The sequence below is a fragment of the Vicia villosa genome, linkage group LG7 (assembly GCF_029867415.1).
Source record: "Vicia villosa cultivar HV-30 ecotype Madison, WI linkage group LG7, Vvil1.0, whole genome shotgun sequence".
Classification (NCBI taxonomy): domain Eukaryota; kingdom Viridiplantae; phylum Streptophyta; class Magnoliopsida; order Fabales; family Fabaceae; genus Vicia; species Vicia villosa.
The window spans coordinates 104,485,338-104,503,517 of record NC_081186.1 but is presented as its reverse complement, the minus strand read 5'-3'; the positions used below and the strand labels follow the sequence as shown (position 1 = coordinate 104,503,517).

Here is an 18,180-nt window from a genome sequence, read left to right as displayed (position 1 = left end):
AGAATGTGAAAGGCTAGTATACAAGATTAATCATTGGCAAACAAGTATTGCAAACTATTTGTCTGAAAGTAATTTTTTACTTTTAAATTATAGAAGAGATAATTTGGATTCCTCTTTCTACCGTTTTAGAGACAAATCACTCTAGCTAAAAAAAATAACAAAGAATGTTAAAGTTCTTCATCGAAAAATTTAACACGGTTTGTTTTTGGCTTCATCAAAAAATACCTCTACCTACAGTCTTAGTAACAAAATCACTTCTGATTATAAAAATAACTACATAAGGAAAATTAAAATAATAAAAAATTAGGATGTCGTCCTTTAATTTGAAATATAGAAAAATTAAATAATAATTAAAATAGAAAATCTCAATATTATTTATTTATTTACTACTAGTTGAAATAGAAGAGGAAAAAAAGAAGGTGAGAGGATGAATATGCATAACTAAAAACTGAAGTTACAAATTATTCGGTTTTGGTTTTTTGTTTTTGATATTAGTTTTTATTTGTTAGTAAGAGTTGATATTAGTTTTTATTTAAATTCAAATTTAAAATTATAAAATAATCCTTTTATCTAGGGTTCAGTTATTTGAAGGTGGTTTTTCCTATATAGCTATAAATATACTGAAGCATGTTGCACGATAACTTCCCAATATCCAACCAATCTGAATTAGAAACCCTAAACCCTAACAACTCCTCAATGTCACCTATACCATCTTCTCCTAACAAGTCATCACAGATCACAGTCAATGAGGACCGCAAACTTGCAGACGCCTTTGCCAATACCGGACTTGTGTTGTCATTTTTGATCTTTTCAATTATTATGTTGTACAATGTGAGTCGTGATTCTTCACCAATCGAATTCAACATAATTGATGCTTCAATTACACAGTTCAATCTCACAAGCCACAACACCTTGTATTATAATCTTAAGTTCAACGTCACCGCAAGAAACTTGAATAACAACATCGAGAATATTGGAATGATCACTGCGATTTCTTCTTATAAAGGTAATGAATTTGCTGTGGTGGTTATGGAACCCTTTGTCATAGGTCATAACAATACCATTATGCTTAAGTCTATAGTGTTTGAAGGGAATAGCATGCTCAATCTCAAGCCTCAACAAGTTATTGAGTATAACAATGAGACACAGTTGGGATTTTATAGTTTAGATTTGATATTAAAATCATATGCTGATTGTCGAGGTTTAAGAGTTCCTTTGATTTTCAATAGTAAATTAGAATCTGCTTTCAACGTTACAAAATGCTCATCTTAATACGAGCAATTTGGCTAGGTTATGTGTTTTTAGATTTCTGTTTTTCAGTCAATTAATTAAAAATTAGTATTTAGGTTTGTTTTTTGTTTTTGGTTTTTTATATATGGGAACTTGTTTTTTATTTTGTTTTTTTATTGTTTTTTGTTTTTCATTATTAATATTATCTTGTAATGAATATCATCATACACTCGTAATATTTTCATTTAATCATATAGATGAAACGTTTAATATTCATTTAATTATATTGATGGAACATTAATATAATATTCTGAATTTCATATGGTGGAGAAAATTTTGAATTCTATAAATATTTGGTATTAAAAAATTCAAGAATCGTAAAATATTTTAAATGATACATTCTTAATATTTGAACCTAAAATATTTTTAGTAAAATGTTATTCTATGTAAGAACACGGTTGTAAATTGTTTTTGGATTTAGTGTCATGATTTTGAAATTAATTTAGGCTCAATTTTGTAGAATCTTGGAGTCAATATAACCCTCATATATATATATATATATATATATATATATATATATATATATATATATATATATATATATATATATATATATATATATATATATATATATATATATATATATATATATATATATATATATATATATATATATATATATATATGTATATATATATGTTAAATAATAGTAACTTTACATCTAGACAAATTAATTTCTATAGTTACTATTCTTAATAATGAATACTTAAGTTAATACTCCCTCCGTTTTTTATTATAAGTCGTTTTAGATTTTTCACACAGATTAAGAAAAATAATAATTGTTGTATGAAAATGAGAAATTATGAAGGTTTTTGCAAAATTATCCTTCATTAATGACATGTGGAAGATAAATTTATATAATTGAAAGGAGATAGAATAATAAATATTTAAGGATATAATAGGAAAAATAGCATTAATTATTCATTGAAATTGTAAAACGACTTATATTTAAATACAAATTTTTTTTCCAAAACGAATTATAATAAAAAACTGAGGAGTAATTCATAAGAAACATTTACTTATTTCAAATAACAAACAAATAAATATTTACTAAATTTAAATAATACAAAAATTTAAAAATAAAATAAAATATAAATCCTAAATATAATTAACCAAATAAAAATAAATAAATAAATATTTAATTGAATTACTATTAAACTAACTAATTAATATTTAGTTTGAATTAACTAAATAATTTTAAAAATTAATTGATTATTTAATTTAAATTCATTAAATTTTTTAACAATTAGTCAAATTACTATTAAATTAATTAATATTTATTTAATTTGAATTAGTTTGAAATAAGTAAATATTCATCTTTAGTCTTGTCCATTTGAACAAAAAATATTCTCTCTGGAGCTCACCCAAACAGAACAAGGTTTCTGCTCTAATGCCAATTGAAATTCTACTCCTGAGAGGATAGATGTCGAACACAACGTTGAAACAAGTGGTCCAACAAGTTAAACCATGTTTAACACACCAATAAATAACACCAGATATTGGTAACCTAGTTTGGTGAAACCACACCTATGTCTGGAGGGAACCCTACTCAAGAAAGGAAATTCACTATTAGTAGCTTAGTACACGTATTCTTATAGGAACAATAAGCCAGTGTTTTTTAATGTCTCTTCCTAGCACTACCCAATGATTTTCTAGTTAGGACCCCCCCTAAATATGACGTCCCCTCTCACTTTATCTTAATCACTAACCTCTAGTGATCAACTTCAGTAGCAACTCTATTGATCGTAGAATATTTACAACTCAAATATTCTACCCTAACGCTTATCATGACATTAGCTTGGAATACAATTTATTGAGACTCAAACCCTAGCACGATGATTCTAAATTTTGCACACAAAATCTATGTCTCAAGAGTGAGACTTGCCTTTAGAAAATAGTTTACTTACGTTTTTAAATCTAGAGATGAAACATCTTCAATGGGGCTTATTTTTTTATTTTCAGCTCCTGCCAACAGGATTTAACAAATTGTACATCATGTCATAAAGAAATGAAAACCGTAACCTTTGGCTCAAGATCTTGAATATTATCAGCAAGAATATCATTCCAATTAGAAGTCAAAGTATTGTCGTCACTGATTAGTTGGTCAACCCACTCCTACCAATCATTTCGCTTAAGGGTAATTAAGGATGCAGACACCACAGATCTACCATGTTGAAATCGCACACCGCCGAAAACGTGTTGCTTTGATCGGTTCATGACAACCCTAACAAACGCGAATAACACAATCTACAAACAGATCAAACGAATCACAACTTCAATTTCATCAACATAATGAAAAAACACGAAAATCAAAAGTACCTCCATATTCGATGATTTTGACACTACAAGGTAATATAAAATCAGAAGTTACCACTGATGTATAAATATTAGGCCCATAATTGTGAGGGAACGGTAAAGATCAAGAACTTGGAACTTGGATGGACATAACAATTGATGAAGCAAAGTGTAACGTGTAACTGCAAATAGAAGAGGCAAAGTGTAACTGCAAACAGAAGCTATAACTGCAGAATAATGGATGAAACAGTAGGATAATGGTTGAAACTGTCGAACGTGATGTGGAATTTTCATGGAAGAGCATGCTGATGTGGCAGCATGAGAATCGTGACAATTCTTTGATTTTCTTATATGATAGTTTTTTTTTTTTTTTTCGAGACTTCTTATATGATAGATTTAATCATATTGATTTTGATTCTAATTTAAACTATAATAAATTCTATAAATAATGTTTTAAAAATTGAGTCACTATTGGTTAATTTGAATTAGGATTAGTTTTGATTTGTTAATTTCGGGTAAGATTTGATTTTGAGAATGAAAAATATAATAATTTGATAAAATTTAAAATTATAATAAAAGTCTATTAATTACATTTTACTGATTTATATATTGTTGTTTTGTTCCTATATATATCCATACACGGAAGCATGTTGCACCATGAGTAACTCGTAGACATTCTTTCGCTATGAAGTTATCACAAAGCATCACTCAAACGGCCTGCATGTGGATTGCATGGCTTACGCTTATGATTTTGTTCCTAATTTTAATTTCAATTCCAGGCTTCTTCTATGAGGATTCGCCGATCGAGTTCAAGGTAACAGATGCATCAATCACACAGTTCAATCTCACCATGGACAACACTTTATATTACAACTTCAAGTTCAACATTACAGCAAACAACTCCAACAACGACGTACGATATTATCAATTGATGTCTGCGTATTCTTCTTATAAAGGTAATGAATTTGCTGTGGCGACTATGAAACCCTTTGTCCTAGCTCGTAAGAATACTGTTGTCCTTGATTCTGTAGTGTTTGAAGGGAACAGTTTGATCAAACTCGAGTCTCAACAAGTTATGGAGTATAACAATGAGACAAAGTTAGGGTTTTATAATTTAGATTTGGAATTATTTCCATATGCTTATTGTTTAGGTTTGAGAGTTCCTTTGATTTCTAATGGTAAATTAAAATCTATTTTCAATGTTACTAAATGCTCCACTAAACACCAGAGATCGAGAGATTGGGCTAGTTTATGTGCTTTTAAATTTTGGTTTTTATGTCAAGGGTTAAATGCAATTCACCCCCTGCCATTAGGGCGTGTTTCAGATTTGCCCCCCTGAACTTTTTTTTTTAAGAAGACACCCTTATAAAAGCGTAAAGTCAGTTTCACCACACCCTTTTACTACTAATGCTGACTGGGCTTTGACTGCTTTGCTGACTGTGTTATCTTCTTAACCAATCTTCACACTCTCAAAAATCTTCATCAATTCACTCTCAACAATTTTCACTCTCCATCAAGAATCTGCAAATAAAAACCAGAAAAGTTTAACAGCCATTCTTTAACAGCCATTCTTTAACAGCCATGCCTAACCTTATCATCAATGAAACCTTTATGAACAGGACCAAACCCTCCTTCACCAAGAAAATTCGTTGAAGAGAAAAGTCTGAGAAATAAGCTTCAACTCAGCCAGTGTGAAAACATACAGATTAGAACCAGCTAAAGAGATTGAAAGATCTTACTTGGAAAACTCAGATCCGTGAGAGAGATTCTGTTGAAAGAATTTGTCTTTGTAGCAACCACTTTTGTTGTAACAGCTTGGAAATATTGATTTCCACATGATTATCTAGATTTGTGTTGAAATTTTCTTGTGTTTCTTTGCACTCTCCAACAAGTTTCACTCTCCAACAATCTGCAAAAATCCTCATCAATTCACTCTCCAACAAGTTTCACTCTCCAATAATTTTCAACAATTTTCATTCTCCATCAAAAATCTAGAAAATCTTCAACAGAGCTTCATCTTCCTCTTCTCATTTTCTTCACCGATCAGAAAACTCTCAAAGAAACTTCTCTCTGCTCTCTCTGAACCGTTCTCCTGCGTAAGTTCCTCTTCACAAATTCATCAACATCAATCACCGTCATAACCGCTTCATTCGTTCATCAATAATCCTCCTCATCATTCTTCACTGCGAACAACAACATTGCAAGCAGCATCAGACCTTCATCTACAAACAACAACAACCTATCGCAAACGTTAAATTGCAGAGGGAGGGGAAGAAAAACGGAATCGAAGCTTACCGGATCTTGGAGCTTTATCTGGATTTCTCTTCATCACCGTCGATATTGAAGAAGCTCCGACAGAGAATCGCAACCTGGGAGATGATGAGATCGAGAGAGATGTGCGTTCGCGAGAGAGAGCGAGAGTTGGATTGCCGCGCCGTTGAGAGTTGAGATCAAAGATGGAGACGAGAGGACTGAAATGGAGAGGATAAGCCCTCCGCCGTCGTGCCATCGCCGCGCATTCGTGATTGCTCCGGCCGCCGTCGAGTTCACACAGAGGAAGGGAAGAAGGAGAACGTGAAGCTATCTCGCGTAACCCAACCCTAATCCCTTTTCAATTTTGATTCAATTTTGCCATGTCAGCAAAGCAGTCAAAGCCCAGTCAGCATTAGTAGTAAAAGGGTGTGGTGAAACTGACTTTACGCTTTTATAAGGGTGTCTTCTTAAAAAAAAAAGTTCAGGGGGGCAAATCTGAAACACGCCCTAATGGCAGGTGGTGAATTGCATTTAACCCTTATGTCAATTACCTAAAAACTAGTATTTAGGTTATTTTTATTATTATTTTTGTTTTCTTATATTTGGGATTGAGTTACAATAATTTATTTGAGAGGAAACTGTGTTTTGGGATTGAGTTACAATAATTTATTTGAGAGGAAACTGTGTTATTTAGAAACATTCTTAGTAGAATATTTCTTCTCTCTTTTGTAATATTTTGGTTATATTTCACTCTGTCATTAAAAACAGATTTTATTTTATTTTATTATTAATTTATTTCATATGTTATTATGTTAAAAATATTTTAAATCGTCTTATACCCATAAATATTATGAAAAGATTTGATATAATTTTTTAAATTTCTAATGTTAAATATTTGGTATATATAGTTGATTCCTTAAATCTATAAAATAAATATAATAAAGACGATTGATTTCAAATTTTCAATTTTATGTGTCAATGTTGTTTAAATTTGGATTAATTTTAATGAGACGGTGAAATACAGTGTTTTAAAAACCGGAGCGGCCGGTCGGACCGATCGAACCGGGAACCGGCCAGGTAACCGGTCTGGTTCAATAGCTGGATCGGGAATATCATTGAACCGGTGTGAACCGGTCAAAACTGGTGTAAATCGCTAAAACCGGGAAAACCGGCGGTTTTTGTGAACCGGTGGTTTAAATGCATTTTTAAATTTTTTAAATTTTTTAAATTTTAAAAAATTAAAACAATGTTATTTTGACTATTTTAATTAAAAATTAAAATTAAAAATAAAATTAAAAAAATTAAAAAATGGTTGTAGATGCGGTTGATTTTGTTACATATGATTTTGATATTGAAGAAGGAGATCCCAACATTGAAACAATTTTTCTTTTATTGAAATTAAATTTAGTAGACACTAAAATTATTTTGTTATAAATTATTCAATTAAATTATGTTACGATTAAACTTTTGTTTATATTTTATAATTATGTACTCTTGGATTGTGTGTGATACCTATGTGTAAAATTTGAATTTAAATTATGAACTTGTGAATTTTTTTATAATATGATGTTTTCAAAAAAATTTAAGTATACTAGTTATATTTTGTAGGACTGAATCTTCCGGTTTGACAGATTTTATACCTAATACCCTATCCGGTTTAACCCGGTTTAGTCATGCGGTTCGACCAGTGACCCAATGGTTCGACCAATAAACCAGTGACCCAATACCCTCACCGGTTTGATGTACGGTCCGGTATTTAAAACACTGGTAAAATAGTCATAAACATGAAAGTTTGTTTTGAAAATTGTGGTGTTTTGATTAAAGTAAGAAAGAATTAGGCAATCATTGTAAATTTGCAAAAGAGTCCAATAAATTAATATGTAAAACAATGAAATTAAAGAATTAATTATTTATTTATTACTTGTTAGAATTGAATTGAGGAAGGTGAAAAACGAATGAAAAATTATTGTTGCAAATGATTTTGCTTTTATTTTTTACTTAAAACAAATGTTCATTCAATGATTCAATGATAGAGTATATTGTTGCAATACAAATTAAAAATCTCCAAAAACAAAAAGGATGAATCTGAAACAAACTCACAGCATTCATGTTAATAGCACAAAACAGAACGGCACAGCAAATTGCATATGCTTACGAAAATAACTATGATTATAAAACTCATCTTTCAACTTGAAAGAAATGAACATCGCACAAAGACGGAAAAACAAAAAACACCACACAAAAAAGAAAAATCAAAACAAACAACGATACACTTGTTGTTCCTATATATATTTCACCATAACAGCTTAGACCTTCGCCTACAAGTTGTGAGAAATCATCATCAATGAAACTCTACATAAAGATCTGCCTGTGTATTACTGCGCTTATAATTGTTTGCGTACTGTTTTATTTCTTTGGCATCTAACATGAGAGGCCAATCTCACCATTGACAAGTGCACTATATTACAACTTCAAGTTCAACATTACAGAAAACAACTCCAACAACAACGGACAATATTATCAAATGATTTATGCGTCTTCTTATTATAAAGGTGATGAATTTGCTCGAGAGACTATGAAACCCTTTGTCCTAAGTCATAATAATACCGTTGTCCCTGAACCTGTGGTGTTTGAAGGGAACAATTTTTATCAAACTCAAGCCTCAACGAGTTATTGAGTATAATAATGAGATACGATTGGGGATTTATAATATACATTTGAAATTAGATTCATATGATCATTGTCAAGGTTTGAGAGTTCATTGTCAAGGTTTGAGAGATGATTGTCAAGGTTTAAGAGATCAATGTCAAGGTTTGAGATTGATAGTTCATTGTCGAGGTTTGAGAGTTCCTTTGATTTCTAATGGTAAATTAGAATAATAATCCCCACAAGAAAGGATAGCAAAGTAGTAAAGCTCAGAAAACAAGTTTTTAACTCAAAATATTTTATCTTAGATAGGTTAAATGTGCTGACAATGCATAACCGAGAGCTTTAACTTAAACTCAAAAAGAGGTTCATTCTTAAAATGACCAAGAGCCACACTGGTATAACAAGTGCAACATTTATTCCATTTAAGAGGGTGAACAAAAAGATTAATATCAAGCTTTGAAAGCCTCTCCAGCTTTTACCATATCTTCAAGCACCTTTGAAATTTGTGGCTCTGTCATGCCTTCCAGTTTAATGCCTTTTTCAACGCCCAAATCTGGTATTAATGAACAAATCACAGTATCAAACAGAGAAGGGGTAAAAAAAATAATGAGAATGAAAACGATGAACCATAATCAGAAAAGTTTGTCAATGATACAATGAATTTGCAGAGTAAGTATTACCAAAATTAGTACATTCTAATCGCAGTCAAAGCCATTGACGATAAGCAAATTTATCCAAAGTAACAATTGCAACAGAATTGGCATTAAAATATGCACATCTTATTCTCTTTTTTATTTCTTAATCCAAGTTGGGTCATGTTAAGAGCAAAGTTCTTCTAACTGAATTTGAGATATTGTTCGAAGGGAATAAAATAAAAGTACTCTTTGCCACTCAAAACAACCCATATTTGTCGTGCATAAAAGTTAAAATTGGGATAATATTGAAATTTAGTTTTATGCATATGCTGCTGATACCATTATATTCTCATAACTTAAGAGCCCTCGAAATGAAATTAATGGTAAAATGATGGTTAGCATATATTCAATGCCAATGTGTTGATGTTAATTTTCTAAAAATCCCCGTTTTGAAACTAAGGTGGAAAATTCATGTGAAAGATAGTATAGAAAGTGAACGCAAAGTTCGGGGCAAGAAATTTGAATAAAAATTGATGAAAATTAAGAGAGATGATCGTGTGATACCATATCTTGCCCATAATTGGGGTTCAACTCCACTGCATTCACGTATCAATATTGGCAATTTTGGGTTCAATGTCTTTAGCTCCTTGTAATTCTTTTCAACAAATTCCCTAAGAATACAAAAAGAAAAAAGATTATCAGAGGATTCAGAGCTCGTATTCAAATATGTATGAGATTTAGTCAAAAAGAAAACAAAAGATATATTTAGATCCGAAACACCGAAGAAAAATATATATATATATATATCCAACCTTGCAGATGAGCTTGCAGGTGATGTCTGACACATCAAAAACCGAAGCTCTTTTATGTTCTTTGAAAGATGTCCTCTCCATGCCATTGTTTTCCTAGATAAAAATTAAAATATTTATGAGATTTTATCTCATCAGACATCTAAACCCTACTCTACATCATCCTTGGTGCGCTCATGAAGGTTATTGTATTATTGAGTAACTATAACGAAGAAAACATAAAAAAAGATAGTTCTCAAATAATTCACGCCCAAGCCTATCTGTTGCAACATAACAAAACCCTGTCATACTGTTTGTCACCCATTGTTTAAGGAGAATTTATATTTGTAACAGAAGTTAGTTAGAGTTGACATTTGGCCTTTTTAATTTGTAGGAACATGGTAAGATTATGCTAACTGAATCTGAAAACATGAAATCTTCAAAAGAAACAGAATCTGGGGTTCATTCAGATTTCAATTAAGTTAATTTTTAAGCTAAACCCTCGTACAAGAAAAATAACAAATCGAGATGTAATCGGAAAATGATCGGAGAAGAAAATACCTGGACGAATTTCTTTGTTTCTGATGGCCGAAGAACAACTCCGCCTGCTGTTTCCGATCAGTTGACACTGCGATTGATAAAGGGTAAAGCTGAGTGTTGTTAAGAATTGTAAATTAAAAAAAAAAAAAGAATTAAGGGTTTTCGTAATTGTTAAAATGTTTTTATTTAATTTTTTTTAGTCAAAAAATTTCCAAAGAAAATATTTCTAAATGATTTTTCTTTTCATAATTTATCTCAAAAATTATTAAAGATTTTAAAACCGGTTTATCAATTTATCTCATCTCTTTTAATTTAATCAAAAAATTTGAATTCGAACTTAATTCTAAACATTATTGTAATTCTTCTCGACTTAAAAATGAATCTATACAGTTACACATCGAGGAAATCTGATTTCTATTTTAATTTTTGTATCTATTTACATAAATTAATGAAGTAAGTGAGTCCTACCTTTGAGTTTAGTTCAAATGTTTTAAGAGGTGATATTTGTCACACGACAACAAAACCCGAACATACGTGCGGAATTGCGGATATCCACTCGACGGGTCAATGAAACTCTCATGTTGTTATTATTGTTTCTTTTCTTTTTTGTTGCTATTAAAAAGAATTTAAATTTTTTATTCAATTTAAAAATATCCATACATACAAATGCACATTGACTCTTTCTCCTTCCTATAACACAAATGCACTTTGATTCAGATAAACATGTTGGTTTGTCAAGAGATCAAAGGTCCACAAGAACTTTCTCCCAGGACATTGTTTTGAAAGCCATCCTAGGTCCCTTAATGGAACTAGTCCATGTTATGATATATCAACCCTATGAGTTGTTAATGATAAATTTGCCTTACAAAGTGTTAGCGCAAACACTCACACTTGTTATATTCTCAACACAAAGTTCATCTTTCTGTCTGCATCTGCAGCTGATTATGGAAGTGATTACCAAGTTCATAGCAACATCTTCTGTAAAAAATTTGCTATTGAATCATTTCCAAATTAAAATACACAAGTTCACCTTTCACTTGAACACATAATCAATCTCTTATATATCTTGAACAAATAAATACAGTTAAATTGAATAGTAAGATCATAACGGTAACGCCATAGAAGGCCAAAAAAAATATGAAAAATCACAATCTTGCAAGCAAATTGTCGCCTTTTTGCCGAAAGAAAAAACATACATGAAACGAAAAAGGACACAGTAATTATATGACAGATGCAATTCAATGATATATCTTCCCGCTTGGAAAGAGAAACCTTGGATATTTACAAACACAAACCTCATGATCATTCACAAGGTCACAACACTATTTTCACTTTCTTTTCTTTTCACAAAATACACTTCAAACTTTCCCACAAATCATTTTCTTCCCCAAGCAAAGCAGCAACACTGGAGAAGCAAAGAGTACAAAGATAATCATCAATTTGATCTCTAGTCCGGTTTTAAAAACATTGTGTTAAACAAGAACTACAGGCATACCTGGACTTTGCCATCGGAAGGTTGGTTACGGATAACATGCGGCCTCTCATTAGGTGTGCCGGATGCATGTCCGGGCCCACCCTGTCTCTCTGCCCTCACCTTGTTGAAAATGTGAGTATAGCCCTCTGCTGATGCAGGGTTACTCACATCCCATTCACCGAATTTTGGAACAGCCGCGCCTTTCTCAGGCTACAACATCACAATGCTAAAATCAGAACAAATTTGCAATAGAAAATTTCATCTGAGTTATGCACATTTTTACTATTCATGTCATGCATGGTAATAAAATAAGATAGCAGAAAAAAAACTAACAGTTTCGTCTCCTCGATTAACTGGTCTTAACCGAGATCTTCCTGGTGTACCGTGACTGCTGTCGTAAGAATTCTTTGTTTCCAACGAAGGATTGTCTTTTCCCGGAGCTCTAGCCTGACGATGAAGGGGTGAACGTTCAACGCTGTATTCAGACCCAGCAGTACTTTGTCTTGAAGGTCTTCGTCGGTTATCAGCAGAACCTACTCCAAGACGAGGTGTAGAGTCATTGGAACTCCGGTTACCTACATTGTCATGACGAGCTGGAGAGTCAGCATATTGCTTAGGATCACCATCTTCGAGACTCTTACGTGTCTCAATTGTTGCTCGCGCTGATCCTTTTCCGTATAGATCATCTGAATCGACTTTGGGTTTGGATTTGGACGAAGGTGGTTGTTCGGATGATGAATTATCAAAAACTAAATCAGGATTTTCCTCGGGGTCATTTGGGTTTATCATCTTTGAGCCAGTCCGACCTTTTCGAGCTTTGTCGAAATATGCCGTGTAAGGAACATTGTCACTACCCTCCCAATTGCCGAATTTTGGTACATGAGTACGTTGCTGCAAAATTGTCAACAATGCAAGATTCAGTATACTACCAAAGTGAAAGAACATCTCTAAGAATTTGCAGATTAAGATTTGACTAATAAAGAAAGAAAAGACCAAAGTGAAAGTACATCTCAACTAGCATCTTGTTTTGACAAATTTTGTTCAATCAAAAACTAAAATTTATAACTAATCACACTTCCAATTAGAATTATGATTATTAATTATCAACTAAGTAATTGATTCATACTTTAGTAAAAACAAGTAAAAGAATTATGATCAAAAGAAATATAAACTCCCTTTTAAGTATTCATCAAGCGAAGCTAAATTAGAAACCCAGCAACCCACGGGTTGGTCTAGGGTTCTGATAGTGTGCTTCTCTCAAGGTCTCAAGTTCGAATTCCGCTAAATACATATATATCCGTGTTGGGTCAAATCCATATAGAGTTTTGCTCTGATTTTAAACGAGTCCCACAAATGGACGGTAAGATTAGTGCCTTGAATTAGTTGGTTGCAAGGGCATACCAAGATTTTTTTTTAAAAAAACATGATTTTTACTATGAAACTAGCATATTGATAAAAACCTAGAAAACTAACACAATATGACTCTAATTCTAATTCAATTGCTTCATGATTCTAACAAGCCAAAAAAAAAGCAAGATATTAATGTTTGATCTAGCTGTAGAGAAATTACAAAGTTGACCAAGAGAAATTAAAGTCTAATTTTGGTCAACTATTTCAAAGCAATAGAAGATGAAAATAAACCTCACATAACAACAACTACAACAAAAAATATACAAAAGAAGATGAACAGGCGCTATTTTCTTAACAATCATAGGAACATAGAACATAACAAAAGCATGAAAACAACAAAATATATAAAAGAGAATGAAAAATAAAACTTACTGCCATTTCCTTTGTAGTTGAAAAGGCACCAAGAACTTGAAAGCAAAATTCTCCAAAAAGAAATTATAAAAGTTGAGCTTTTTTGGATCAATTGGAGTAGAAGAAAAAACTAAGAGAACCCAAAAAGCTCCTCCACAAAATTGAATGACCAAGCAAGAGAGAGAGAAGTTTAGAAAGAGGTTTATCAACCGTTGACCGGCGCCACCGGTAATGTTTGACTATTACTCTTTTTTGTGTCTGTAATTTCCATGTCAAAGTCATGCAAGGCAATAAGTTTTTTATATTAAAAAATAAAAACTTGACTAATTATATTTTCAATAATTTGAAATGAATGGTAATTTGAGACGTATAATTATTTTTTTCATAAAAAGTTAAATAATGTTAACTTATATGGACTAGGTTTTGCTACAAAATATATTGTACACACGCAGTTATGCATTGATAATCGTCTAATTAAAATTAGATATCTTATTAGTTATTTGATCTTAATCGAATTGTCTAACATTTTAATTGCAGCCATCTGATTTTGATCAATCAATTATCAATGGATGACTACGTGACTACAGAAAATCAATAACTTCATAAAAAGAGACTCTAATAAAGACTTATTTAACATAGAAGAATCAAATTTGTGGGTGTCATTGAATTTCTCTAAATAGTTGAGTGATGTCTATTGGGATTTTTTTTTTCTAGTTGTTTATTTATTTTTTATAAAATGCATGGTTGATTTTTAATAATAGTTTTGTATAGTTGAATATTAATGCGAACGTTTTGGTGGTTGGATATTCATGGCAACTTGCAAGTTGGTGGATTTATATCGTCATATATTAAAATGACGTAAGTATTGATAAAAATTAAAAATAAAAATGCGTGGCATGTTCAAGTTTGTGGACAGTTTCAGTGCCATCAATCACTATCAAGTACGTACAGTATTTATTTTTCTATAGAAAAAGTACATGAAGTATAGAGTATAGAATAATTGAAAATTATAAATTATTGGGACACGATGTGGTGGTTTTTTTTTTATATTGAGATATTTCTAAACCTTAAACCCGGTAGTAATAAAACTCAATGCTACATAAACTTGTTCATTAGTCATGAATCACAGGCTTCCCATAGTTTAATATAGTCAATGCTGCAACAGCACTTGGACTGTAATCAGGACATTTTCCCATCAAACTTTGCTTTGCAAGGTTCTGGTTTATTCCATCTGAAGGCATTAAAAGCTTGACGAACTTTTGTGCTGAAAGTATTTGTTTTTCTCGACAAGCACGATCATGTATTATATCTCTGCAAAATAAAGGCAGGACCTAATGTCATATACGAGAAACGGAGAAATACTTCCTGTGACAAACATATTATAAGATTTTTTGAGACATTCAGAATTAGTAATGCTAATGAAATAATGTTTCAGTCTTACTTGAGCAATAGGGCTAGGTTTGCCGGTTTGCAGGATTGAAAGAGTGCTTCGGGAATAATGGCTGAATCCAAAAGAATATTGGGAAGTGATATGTATTGTATCTTGGCTTTGTACCTAATAAACCATTCAGTCAAAATATGGGCACGATATGCCACAACACAAGGTAAACGTGCAAGCTGCAGCTCCACAGCAACTGTCCCGGATGTGCACAATGCAACTTTACTAGCCTGTAACGTGTTCATTCAAATTAACTAGGCATAAATAAAATGCAACCTTCATGTACAGATTTGTAAGAATTTAAACACAGTTCTAATCAACAATAATGGAAGCTTCAGTCAAAATAAATACAGATATACCTACATTGTTGGTTTATTGTATCTAATGTAACTCCAGTGGAAGAAAAACAAAGTACTTTGGTCCTACCTAACCTAACATGTGCGTCGATTTAAAATAATATGGTATAAACATCTATTGGTTTGAGTAAGATCGACATAAAATAAAGAGGGAAACTAAGATATTAGAAGTTATTTTGATATTATTAAATTTAGATTCATGTATTCAGTTAAGCGCACACTAGAAGTTGATAAAGCTAGAGGCTGATCATTGTACAATGAACCGTAAGGAGAAGATATCACAATTCACAAGTATTAAACCAGTTTTCTACTACTGCTATAAGTATTGACAAAAGGAGCTGAAAAGATTTTGTTATGGGGCATACACTAAAAGCATCATATCTCATGTGTGTAGCTCCACCAGGAATCAATACAACAGGGACGGGCCATCTATGAACAGCACCGGCAATGAAGTTTTCCACATGTTCATTAGGTGCAACATGAATGATTGTCATCAACTGTTGAACATTGTCTTTCAGTAGTTCCATTGTGTTTGCGAAGATGGGAAGCATCCGACTGACTTCTTGTACTCTGCTTCCAGGAAGCAAGCTAATAACAGTGGCTCCTTTTAAAGTTAAAGTTATAAGATGATAAAGCAAACTATCAAGCTTGTGGAGCTGTGGTTGATGACAATTTAGAAGTACCTGGAGGAACTTCATGTTTTCTTCGAAAGTCTTCACCATTTCCTTCAGCCTTACATTCATTGATTGAGGGACTGTTTATCTGAAAAAATATCCAGTAGTTACCGACAAAACTCAATCATAACTATACAAATATATGTCACACATAAAGGTCCTAAGAAACTACAAAGCTCGTACCAAATTCAACTCCATAATGTCTTCCAAAACAGGATGCCCTACAAAGGTTGCAGATAATCCATTCAATCTACAAACTTTATCCTCATTTGGAAGTATGCACAACAGATGATCCACAAATTCCGCAAGTCCTCCGAGCCTTTCTTCGCCTCCTTTCCATGCCCAGAACGATGGTGCTACATAGTGAAAATGTGCTGGCCAATGCAACTTTTGCTGACTGTGTCTAGCTGCAAAACGCATTCCCCATTTGCATACAACATACCTCTAAATACCAAATCCACCAACATGTGTACATTAATTTAGTATCTGTACCTCTTAGCTGCTTCAAGAACCGAAAAGAAAAGCCCTTGGAATCAACTGTTAATACAACATGAGGCTCAAATAGAGAAGCTGCTTTTACAGCTTCGTTCAGTCTCACCTAAGAATTAAAAACACAGAATACACATGTGTTACTTACACACAAGCTTTAAAAAATATTCAAAAAAAGGTCAAAGGTCCTCAAACACATAAGCTATAGTAGCAATCAAGTATGTAAAGCTTATTTGGTTCATTTTAAGACATAAGCACTTGTATAAGTGTTTGGAAGAGCTTATAGAAATAACTTACGATATGTACATAAACAATTTTCAGCTAATTTCCGTAGTCTATCGAAGAAAGCATACAATTTTCAGCTAATTTCCGTAGTGTATCGAAGAAAGCATACAATTTTCAGCTAATTTCCGTAGTCTATCGAAGAAAGCGTACATTTTTCAGCTAATTTTCGTAGTCTATCGAAGAAAGCGTACAATTTCGTAGTCTATTGAAGAAAACATACAATTTTCAGCTAATTTTTGTAGTCTGTCGAAGAAAGCATACAATTTTCAGCTAATTTTCGTATCCTATCGAAGAAAGCATACAATTTTCAGCTAATTTTCGTAGTTTATCGAAAAAAACATACAATTTCATAGTCATCAAAGAAATCATACAATTTTCAGCTAACTTTCGTAGTCTATTGAAGAAAGCATACAATTTTCAGCTAGTCTATCCAAGAAAGCATACTCGCAAAACAAGTTATATTATACAAAGTTAATGAAGAGTTTATCGCTTCACTCCTTGGATTTGAAAAACAACTTATTAATTAAACTCTTATTTATATGACTAAATTAAGTTGATCAGTGATCCCTCAAACACCCCATAATTCCAAAACATAAAACAATTACTCATAGTTCTTATTCTTTACAATGTAGTTACCAGAACCTATGAAATACAAACACCGGAAACACGACGTTGAAAAAATGAATAAATAAAATGTAATTACATGTGTGAGTGTTGGTTTCAGAGGTGTCGGTGCTGCAGAGATCATAACTCACTTTGAATCTATACAAATGTGGCAATAGTTCCCAAATTCCCATTACTGAGATATCTTCAATAGGAAACAAAGATTGCAATCCTTCACTTCTCATCTTAGTCCTGAAATATATTGAACATTCAAATCACATCAATGAACACAATTTCTCAACGAAATTTAAAATTGTTGAAGGAAGAAGGAAAGTTTACCCTCCAATGCCAGAAAACCGAACAGGGAAAGGAGAAAGGAGCTTAAGCGAAGCCATTAGACGAGAAGCTATGGAATCACCGGAAACTTCACCGGCAACGAGAAAAACCCTAAGTTCGCCGTCTCTTGCAGCCATATCCAATGGAGCTTTGAACTTGACGTGTTGTGAAGACGAAGAAAAGCTCAAAACAGTGTTGGGTGGTTTCAATTTCCATTTTCTTGTAAACAAAATCAAAGCTTTTGGAGCAAACATTGCAACTCAGTTGAACACTGCAATTTCTTCAACTTGGTGGTATACCCGAAGTCCCGAATG

The 18,180-nt window shown here is 32.2% G+C and overlaps 3 protein-coding genes across 3 annotated transcripts; all 3 read right to left on the bottom strand.

Moving 5' to 3' along the window:
• Positions 1-8,765: 8,765 nt before the first annotated feature.
• On the bottom strand, positions 8,766-10,619 carry LOC131616348 (NADH dehydrogenase [ubiquinone] 1 alpha subcomplex subunit 2-like). The gene is made up of 4 exons (XM_058887655.1): positions 10,472-10,619; positions 9,935-10,027; positions 9,687-9,793; positions 8,766-9,040 (listed from the first exon to the last, which is right to left on the bottom strand). The coding sequence occupies exons 2-4, from the start codon at positions 10,018-10,020 to the stop codon at positions 8,937-8,939; spliced, it is 297 nt and encodes a 98-aa protein (XP_058743638.1). The 5' UTR covers positions 10,021-10,027; positions 10,472-10,619; the 3' UTR covers positions 8,766-8,936.
• Positions 10,620-11,487: 868 nt separating this feature from the next.
• Positions 11,488-13,910, bottom strand: LOC131616347 (RPM1-interacting protein 4-like). The gene is made up of 4 exons (XM_058887654.1): positions 13,707-13,910; positions 12,258-12,815; positions 11,946-12,134; positions 11,488-11,855 (listed from the first exon to the last, which is right to left on the bottom strand). Exons 1-4 carry the CDS (start codon positions 13,710-13,712, stop codon positions 11,826-11,828), a joined length of 783 nt encoding a protein of 260 aa, XP_058743637.1. The 5' UTR covers positions 13,713-13,910; the 3' UTR covers positions 11,488-11,825.
• Positions 13,911-14,343: 433 nt separating this feature from the next.
• On the bottom strand, positions 14,344-18,180 carry LOC131616346 (probable lipid-A-disaccharide synthase, mitochondrial). Its single transcript, XM_058887653.1, has 8 exons — positions 17,870-18,180; positions 17,683-17,782; positions 16,646-16,751; positions 16,337-16,560; positions 16,163-16,241; positions 15,845-16,083; positions 15,127-15,353; positions 14,344-14,996 (listed from the first exon to the last, which is right to left on the bottom strand). Exons 1-8 carry the CDS (start codon positions 18,118-18,120, stop codon positions 14,798-14,800), a joined length of 1,425 nt encoding a protein of 474 aa, XP_058743636.1. The 5' UTR covers positions 18,121-18,180; the 3' UTR covers positions 14,344-14,797.